This window comes from Muntiacus reevesi, chromosome 3 (assembly GCF_963930625.1).
Source record: "Muntiacus reevesi chromosome 3, mMunRee1.1, whole genome shotgun sequence".
NCBI classification, from domain to species: domain Eukaryota; kingdom Metazoa; phylum Chordata; class Mammalia; order Artiodactyla; family Cervidae; genus Muntiacus; species Muntiacus reevesi.
The window spans coordinates 3,654,621-3,663,951 of NC_089251.1; the positions used below are offsets into that span (position 1 = coordinate 3,654,621).

The following is a 9,331-nucleotide window of genomic DNA, read 5'->3' on the forward strand; positions in this document are numbered from 1 at the left end:
TTCTCTTGGCTGCGGCCCTGCCCACCCTCGGGAGCAGAGCCCAGCGCCCAGGACCGGGCAGCCTTTCATGGGGGAGTCCACACCTGAGTCCCAGTCCTGGCCTGACGCTTCACTTCTATAGACCTGTTTCCTCCTCTTTAAGAGGATGGTCCTGTTGGCTTCCTGGGCTTGTGGGCTGACAGATGGGGGGAATTCCTTGGGCCGGGCGCCTGGGGCTTGTGATAACTGAAGACCCCCTTTTCCTCCTGCTGAGTCTTGGGAGCAAAAAGAAATGCCAGACAGAGATGGTTGAGGCTTTATTCAGGAGGCACTTGGGAGGGAACGTGGGTGCTGGGGTCTCACCCTGTGGCCTCTGGAGGCCGAGGACTTTAGAAGCCAATGACGACGGGCATCTGAGCCACCTCAGAGTCACCCGCAGAGGGTTCAGTGGTGGCCTCGGAGTTGTCCGCAGGGGGCACAGGGCTGGCCTCAGAGTTGTCCACGGGAGGCACCAGGCTGGCCCCCTCGCCGGTCACCGTGGGCAGGGCCTGGTAGGTCTGGGTCCAGAACTGCAGGTAGTTGGTCCTCAGATGCAGCTTCATAGAGTTGCTATCCATCTGCTTGTTGATTTCCAGGTAGTTGCCATCTTCCAGGGTGTAGGGATCCCAGTTTGTGGGCACGGACGAGTGGCCCGTGTTAGGGTCCCTGCAGAGTAAGAAAAAAGGCTGGGTGGCTGAGTGGGGCCAGGGGCCCACAGGAGGCTGGAGAGCCCCATCCCCCACTCACCTGGGCCATCTTCCACCCTCTGCCCCAGGGGCATGTCCCTGCCTCCCGGGTGCTGGCTGGGCACGTGAACATCCTGGGGGCCAGCCAGGAGCCCTTGGCCTCACACGGATGGGGTGCCCCGGGCTCAGGGAGGGTAAGTGTTTAAGGGGACAGGGACTGAACCCCCAGCCTGCCGGGTGATGTGGACAGAGGCTGTCCCCACCTCTGCCTTACCCAGTTCTGGCAAAGTTGGTCCAGTAGGCGATCATGGCCTTGGAGACAGTCCTGTCTTGGGCCCGGTAGCCCAGGGGGGTGGCGAAGGGCTTCCCGAAGACGTACTGGAGGTCATCGGCATGGTCAGCCCCCATCCACTTGGGGTAGACTAGGGGCATCCGAGACGGCTGGGAGAACAGGTAGGTGTAGGTTTTGGCGCTCCTGAGGAGGGAGGGGAGACCGCCCAGGTTGCGGCAGCGTGCCCACCTGGGGCCACCCACCCTGGACATGGGCCCCAGGGGAAGGCCATGGGGGAGTAGGGAACGGTCTGGACAATTCCCACAAGACTCAGGAAGGGGAATTCCCTGGCAACCCAGTGGTTAGGAATCAGCACTTTCACTACCAAGGACACAGGTTCAATACCTGACTGGGGAACTGAATCCCGCAAACTATGCAGTAAGTCCAAAATAAATACATAAATAAATAAAAATTAAAAAAAAAAAAGAGGAAGGATCTGGATCTTTTCACCCAGGAGAAGAAAAACTGTGACCAAACATTTGACTTCATGGATTCTACAGTTTCAAGTGCATTTACACTTGGTCTGCACCAACTGTATAGAGGCATCTTCCTTCATAATTCAGCATAAAGAAAGATCGCTTTTCTCTGCACATGAATCTGTGTTCTTGATTTGGTGGGACAAGGTAGTGTGTGCCCTCAGCTGTTTCCTTTTGGCCCTGACTGATAGGAAGCTCTGAGCCAAATTTATTGCCGAGTTTTCATCCTAGATTTCTGTGTGTGTGTGCTCAGTCATGTCTGACCCTGCGACCCCATGGACTCCTCTGTCCTTGGGGATTCTCCAGGCAAGACTGCTGGAGAGGGTTGCCATTCCCTCCTCCCGGAGATCTTCCCGACCCAGGGATCAAACGTGTGTGTCCCGTATTGGCAGGCGGATTCTTTACCACTGTGCCACCTGGGTTCTAGGTGAAATTTTATCTTCCTACTTTTTAAGCACCCCGAGCTAATTTTTCATTTTCGTTGGCTATTATCACATGGAGGGTTTAAAAGTGGCCACAGGCTTGTTCTGAAAGTTGTCGAATTCGAAACCCACCGCAGAGAACATCACCCAGTGGCCCCGCCTTCCAGACAGCTTGCGGATGGAAGGCCGACTCAAGGACTTTCTGATGGGGAGGGCCGAGGGGTGTAGCGTGCAGGCCTGACCTGGACCAGTAGTCGCAGGAGGGTTCAGTGAAGCCCCCGAGCCGAGGTTTGGAGGAGGGGCCCTCTCAGACCTGGCGGACAGCGCAGGCACAAGTGGGAACCGAGCCTGACTTTCCCAGGCCTCTGGACACCTGGGAGCTGCCTGCCACGAGGCCTCACCAGGAAGGCGTTTGGGATCCCTGGTGGGCCACCCCCGCCTGCCCTCCTCACTTGGCGTTGCTCTTGTGCTGGGCCACGGCAATCTTCGTGGGCATCAGGAAGAGGATGTCGGTCTCCAGGTCCACCATGGTCTTCTTCCTGGTCTCCTGGGACGAGTCCTGGGCCCAGGGCTCGGTGTACGCCTCGTACGTGGCATTGGCACCTCTGAGTCCCTTGGTGACAGTGAGTCCGCTGACCAGCTTATAGAAATCCTCCCTGCAGACACCAAACGGGCACTGGACCCTCCACCCTGTTCCCCCAGGAGGGTATCTGCCACCCTGTGACTGCAAGATCGAACCAGTCAGTCCTCAAGGAAATCAACCCTGACTATTCACTGGAAGGACTGATGCTGAAGCTGAAGCTCCAGTACTTTGGCCACCTGATGTGAAGAGCCGACTCATTGGAAAAGACCCTGATGCTGGGAAAGATTGAAGGCGGGAGGAGAAGGGGATGACCGAGGATGAGATGGTTGGATGGCATCACCGACTCGATGGACAGGAGTTTGAGCAGGCTCCAGGAGATGGTGAAGGACAGGGAGGCCTAGCGTGCAGCAGTCCATGGGGTTGCAGAGTCAGACATGACCAAGCAACTGAGCACCAGTAACACCAATGCAGCAGAGGGCCACGGACAGCCCCTCACCACCATCACGGTGCCGACTTCCTCATTCGGCTGACGCCACCCCCTCCACACCCCCTCCACTTCCCCAACTTACTCCGTGACGTCCCGTGTGTTGCTGTTGATGGCTGGCACGTCAAGCCCAACGAAGAGGTGGCCGTCCATGTCGTTGGTGCCTGCTATGTAGTCGATGTCCGCAGCGTTGGCGTACAGGTTGATGGGGTCATCAGGAATGAAGTCTCCATCGATGACGGGGACGAAGGATAGATAGTGCAGCTTGGGGTCTGGGGGCAAACAGCAGCAGGTTCTCAAACCTTCCGGTACACACCTGCCCCTCCCCCAGACCTCGGGGGCAGGAACTGACTCCATCCGGAGGCCACCAAGGAGCTGCACCTCCTTAGATGGAGACCGGGGTACCTCGGCTTCAGCATTATTGACCTTCCGACCCCTTCATTCTGTGTCGTGGGGACGCCGTCCTGAGTGGTGTAGAGTGTTAGCAGCCTCCCTGACCTTGACCCACTAGACGCCAGAGGTGCCCTCTCCCCAGCTGCAGCCACCAGAACCGTCTGCAGGCTCTGCCCGCGTTCCCTGGGCGCAGAATCACCCAGGACGAGAACCACCGGTCCAGGCGCCAGGCCTGTCCTCTCACTGCAACCTGATGCCCTTCTCCTGTCCCTGTTCACTTGCCCTCTTAAATCAAGGAGGAGGAAAGTCTGGAAATCCTGGAGGGGACCGTTGGAGAAAGACGTGCCCCCTCTCAGCGGTGGGTTCCAGTGTGCCAGCCAGAAGTGGTGCGAGACCCCTGAAGTGGCCCCAAAAGGACCGTATGCCCTGCCCCCGTTAGGCCTGGCCCGTTTTCCCTCCAATTCAGCTCAAAAGAAAATACAGTCGCATTTCTGCAAATTCATGAGTATTGTTACCAGGACGCCAATATCCACGTGCTCAAGTCTCTTATATAAAATGGTACACTGTTTGCATACAGTCTACCAACATCTCCCCGTACATGTATGTGTGTGTGGCGCCTCTGTGCACGGGATTATCCTGGCAGGAATACTGGAGTGGGTTGCTATTTCCTTCTCCAGGGAATCTTCCCAACCCAGGGATCGAACCCCCATCTCCTGCATTGGCATGCAGATTCTTTACCACTGAGCTACCTGGGAAACCCCCATCCTTCCATATACCTTAAATCATTTCTAGATGACTTTTAATAACTAATGCAAAGTAAACACTATGTAAATAATTGTAAATACTACGCAAATGTTATGCAAATATTTGTGGGGAGGTGGGAGTGAAAGTGAAAGTTGTTCAGTCGTGTCCAACTTTTTGCGTGTCTGACTCCCATGGAATTCTCCAGGCCAGAATCCTGGAGTGGGTAGCCTTTCCCTTCTCCAGGGGATCTTCCCCACCCGGAGATTGAATCCAGGTCTCCAGCATTGCAGGCAGATTCTTTACCAGCTGAGCCACCAGGGAAGCCCAAGAATACTGGAGTGGGTAGTCTATACCTTCTCCATCAGATCTTCCTGACCCAGGAATTGAACCAGGGTCTCCTGCATTGCAAGCGGATTCTTTACGGAACTATCAGAAAAGTCCTGCGGTGGTGGGGGGCGGGGGTGGGGGCGGGGAGCCAATTCAAGTTTTGCTTTTTGGAACTTCCTGGAATTTCTTTTTAATGTTTTCGATCTGCAGTTGCTTGACTCCCCAGATGGGGAACCGTCAGATATGAAGTTGGTCTGCATCTTGGGCCAAGATGTTTACGTAGCACTTATGGTTTACTTCACATTAGGTCCAGATGCAAACGGGGTGGGTCCCACTGCACTTTGCCTTAAAAGGAGTAAGAGAGAATGATTGCTTCCTGGGTTGATGAGATTGACACTTCCAGGATTTTGCTGCTGGGCCACCCTGGCCTTCCTGGGGTACAGAGCAGCCGAGCTGGAAGGGAAATTCTACAGCAGGTGTTCAGATGTTTGCTGAATTCACGAGTGGAGCAAAGAATGAATGCTTATCTAGTGCAGGGGCTCTCTTGATCTGGGGTCCATAAATCTGCTGAAAATCATGTACGAATGACCGACCGCCTATGTGTACATGGTTGGGGATGGGGCCCAAACTGTTGTCCAAGGGGTCATGACCCACCAAAGACAAGAGGAAAGACTCCTCCGCCCAGAGGCCTGCCAGGGCGGTGGTGGCAACTAGGTGTGTGGGGACGCCGGCGAGCTGGCGACAGAGCCAGGATGAGATCTGGCACCCAGGCGGGAGCCCCCGGGTCCCCATCCCCCAGCAGCCCCTACTCACATTCCGTGGTTCCCAGGGGCAGCTTATAGGCCAGCGTCAGGGCACGGGGGTCGGTGATCTTCAGACACCCAGCCATCTTGCTGGTGTCATCCACAGGGCAGCCCACCTTCTCTGCGATCTGGGGTTGGGGAGAGAGTGCGTGCTCAGGGCGCCGGGCACAGGGTCCAGAAGACAGTGGGAAGGAGGGAGGCCGCTCCCCAGCAGCGCCCCCTACCTTTTTGGCCCAGAAGAGGGGGTTCTCCTGGATGGCCCAGGGGCACAGACCCACACCGCTCTGGCTGATGGCTCGCTTGATGAGGCCCTTGTTGTGGGGAGAGAGCGTCTGCAATACAGAGAGATTCTGTCACCTCCCGCACCCGCCGGTCTGCAGGGCTCGGCCAGGGACTCCCCCACGCGGCGCCCGTCAGCCTTGCTTCTCCCCATTGCCGTCGACTGCGCCCCACTCCTCTGAGGGCAGCGACGCTTTCAGGGGCCCCCAGACCTGCAGAGAGACGCTGGCGCCTCCAGCCGACTCCCCAAAGAGGGTGATGCTGTCGGGGTCCCCTCCAAAGGCCGCGATGTTCCTCTTCACCCAGGCGATAGCCATGTGCTGATCCCAAAGGCCGTAGTTACCTGCGGCGGGGCGGGGGTGGGAGCTCCATCAGGGGGCTTTGCCTGGACGCCGGGGGCCTGGCCCACACTAGACACACAGTCCGTGTGGGTGGGACGAGATCGTCCCTGACAGCGTGGAGACGCTGTCCAGCCCCAGGGTGGTGCGTGCTGTGTCCCCAGGAAGCTGGGCGGGCGGGTGCTGGGGGAGGGGTGGGTCTCAGGCCGGGGAAGGGGAGCTGGAGGCCCAGGGCCAGAGTCCCTCCTGCCCGTCTGGGGACTTCTGTGTTGCCCCCCGCCCCGAGGTGCCGCCTGGCTGTCCCAGCTCCTGCCTCCCTGTGGCTCCCACCCCCACGTCTCTTGGGGTCTGGCCAGCTGGCCGGCGGCCTCTTCTCTTTCGCTTCAGCTGCCAAGCGGTTCCTGTGTCTCACGGTCCACCTCATTTGGCAGATGGGAGGCTGGGCCCTTTCTAGGGGGCTGTGGGGAGTTATCTGGGGACGAAGGATGCTGAGGGGCGTCCCCTCTGGGCTCAGAGCTCAGGGCCCGGGCGCCCTGGCTCCCCTCCCCGGTGCCCGGCAGACCTGGCAGGTTGGCGTCCCCGGTGCTGAGAAAGCCCAGAGGCCCGACGCGGTAGTTGAAAGTGACCACGATGACGTTGCCCCGCGTGGCGATCTCCTCCCCATCGTAGAGGTAGTTGCTGAGAAAGTTGGCCCCGTGTCCGGACCCCATGAGGAAGGCACCTCCGTAGATCCAGATCATGACGGGCAGGTCGTGGGAGACTGAGGGGGAGGGGAGCAGGCTCCATGATGCCAGATACACCCCTCTGACACCCCCACGCCCCTCCCACATCCTCCCCATCCCCCCGACCCCGTCCGATCTGTGCTGATGTCAGGAAGTTCAGCTCTGGAGCCCCCAGACACGACCCAGGGGCCGGACCCAGGCCTCTGGCTGCCTGGGGAGCTGGAGGGCGTAGGGGAGAACGGACCTTCCTTCCTGCCCTGGGGGACCCAGATGTTAAGGTAGAGGCAGTCCTCATTTCCGTAGGTGCTGTCCTGGGTGAGGGTGGCCTGCAGGCACCGTTTCTTGAAGTCCTTGGCCTTCAGGGTCCCTGTGGGCGGCCGGAGGGGCTGGCGTGAGGGTGGGCCCCCCAGCCTCGGGACCCGGCCCACCTTGCCTGCTCCCACCTTGCCAGCCGGGGTGTCGCTCAGCCTTCTCCAGGGCCTTGGGGGCGGCGGCAAAGGGGATGCCCTTGAAGATGTCGACAGAGTCGCCAAAGAGGCTCAGCTTCTTGTTGACGCCCTCCACGAAGCCGCCTTCCGTGTACACAGAGCCCAGCTGGCCGGGGAGGGGAGAGTTCAGGGGGGCTCTGGCTGGTGGACCCCCGGAGGAGGATAGCCCCCCTGCAGGCTCCGGCTTCCCAGGGGTTCCCCCGAGACAGCTTCAAGGAAGGGCCCACCTGCATCTGGGACCGAGACCCCTGCCACCTGCTCACATCGTTGGAAGAGCTGGTTCACTCCCCACCCCACCCCACCCTTCCCCCCGGGGTGTTCTGCTCCCTAAATCTCAGAGGAGGCTGGTTCAAGCCATGTGTCCCCATTCAGGGAAGCATTCCAAGAAGGTCAGAACAGGTGGGGTGGAGGTTTGGCTTCTCACCATGGCTGCCCGTGACCTTGAGCCTGTTTACCCGCCTGTAAGATGAGTGGCAACACTATCCCCCTCGTGGCCTATTGGCTTGTCCAGCTGCCAGCAGTGGTAGGCGCCCCAGGGCCACCGAATGGTTCACGCCCAGCAGTAAACTCCCTGATCAGCAGGCCCTTCTTCCTCCTGCCCTCATCTCCCCCTCGACTGAGTCCCCTCAAATCCTCACAGCCCCTGTGCGCCAAGCCAGGAAAGACCCCTGCCTCCTCCCCAAGGTTGCCAGATGGGCCAATGCGTCCAGCCCTCACTGGCGTCCTGGGGGCTGGCGCCAGTCAACCCACTTTTCCTGAAGGAAACTGAGGCTTTCCCATTTGGAGTCACCGCTGGGCAGCTCATGTCTGACCACAGAGCCGGGCCCTTCTCTCCCAGGGCTTTGTCCCCCTGATCTGGGGGTGGGGGCCGCAGGTCCGGGCTTCCTGAATCTCACCTGAGCTAGGTTCCAGGTGGGCGAGAGCAGGCCAGCCCCACATCCCAGGCCTGGACGGATCCCAGCCACCCTCTGATCTAAGTCTGGGCTGGGAGGGGCCCCCTGCCTCACTGGGGCAGGGGGAGCAAAGTTCCAGGCCGGCTGCAGCTGCGGAGGAAGGAGCTGGGAGCTGGGCCCCTGTCTCATCCCTCCATGCTCTAGGCGTGTTTCCTGAACAGCCTCCCCGGCTGCTGGGAGAGGACAGTGGGGGGCTAGGGGTCGACAGCTCTGTGTGACCGAGGCCGGCCTGAAGGCCCCGCGTGGTGGACAGGGCCTGGGGACCCTGGCCGTGGAGGCAGTGTGGGGAGGGGTGTCGCTGGCCGCTGGCGCAGCGCAGAGGAAACCAGGGTCCCCTCAACCCCCAGGAAAGAACCCCCCGGAAGAAGGAGAGTGGCAAAAGGCACCCAGGACCAGGGCCTGAAGCTCCAGGCAGCAGGGGTCTGAAGAGCAGGCTGAGCAGTGGAGGGACCAGCCTGGTGGGGGGCTGGGGCCCCTGACCAGAGCCCTGCCAGAGCACCCACACCATCTGCATGTAGCCGTTGTCTCCGTCCTGGAAGTGTCTCCCTGCCCGGGTGCTCACACCCGCAGGTCAGTGATGGAGGGCAGGTGCTATGGCTGCCCCGGGAGGGTTGGCTGGGCCTCCTGACTTGTGTCTGGGCAGAGAAGCTGTGGCAAGCAGGTGCTGGAGGAGCAGGAGATGGAGGTTACACCGGGAGACAGACTCCAGTGTTGGACTAATGCGGGTTCCAGATTCCTGCTTGGCTACAGTGGCTGTGTGATGCTGGGCAAATCGCTTGCCTGCTCTGGGCCCCCGTCACCCCTTTTGGGAAAGGGGGACCACATTGATGTCTCTAGAGAGACGATGGAGCCAGAGGGGGGTTGTGGGTCAGGTGGCTGACTCAGCAAGGTTGACCAGTTACACTTCAATTTCAAATAAACACTGATATATATATTTTTAAGTCTATGTCCTAATCATTGGGTGAAACACACCAAAATTGACTCATGGTTTATGTGAAATTCCAGTTGAATTGGATATTCTGTATTTGGCAGCCTGAGTCATCCTGCTAGAAATGCAGACTAAGTGCCCGGGAGATGCTGTTAACAATGGTGGTCGGGTTCTGCCAGTGACTCTGTCTTCCCCCTGCTGGGCCCTGTCCCCAGGTTCCAGGTCTGGCTTAGTGGAGGTGAGAGGGGACTCCCTCCCCTGGCCGACCCCTTGGCTGGGCTCTCGCTTACCTTCGCCGCACTCGCTACTGCCAAGCAGCAGGCGAGGCCCAAGACGAGTAGCTCCCAGCGCCCCAT

The 9,331-nt window shown here is 59.4% G+C and overlaps 1 protein-coding gene across 1 annotated transcript; it reads right to left on the reverse strand.

Annotated features, from left to right (window-relative positions):
• Positions 1-368: 368 nt before the first annotated feature.
• On the reverse strand, positions 369-9,331 carry CEL (carboxyl ester lipase). The gene is made up of 11 exons (XM_065927098.1): positions 9,266-9,331; positions 7,050-7,200; positions 6,851-6,973; positions 6,447-6,644; positions 5,759-5,889; positions 5,492-5,599; positions 5,278-5,395; positions 3,086-3,272; positions 2,386-2,589; positions 979-1,179; positions 369-684 (listed from the first exon to the last, which is right to left on the reverse strand). Exons 1-11 carry the CDS (start codon positions 9,329-9,331, stop codon positions 369-371), a joined length of 1,803 nt encoding a protein of 600 aa, XP_065783170.1.

Coding starts and splice junctions, on each gene's coding strand:
- CEL (XM_065927098.1), bottom strand. CDS start 9,331: ATGGGGCGCTGGGAGCTACTCGTCTTGGGCCTCGCCTGCTGCTTGGCA. Junction 6,645..6,850: donor CCCCCAGGGCAGGAAGGAAG/GTCCGTTCTCCC, acceptor CCTCCCCCTCAG/TCTCCCACGACCTGCCCGTC. Junction 685..978: donor ACCAACTTTGCCAGAACTGG/GTAAGGCAGAGG, acceptor CTTACTCTGCAG/GGACCCTAACACGGGCCACT.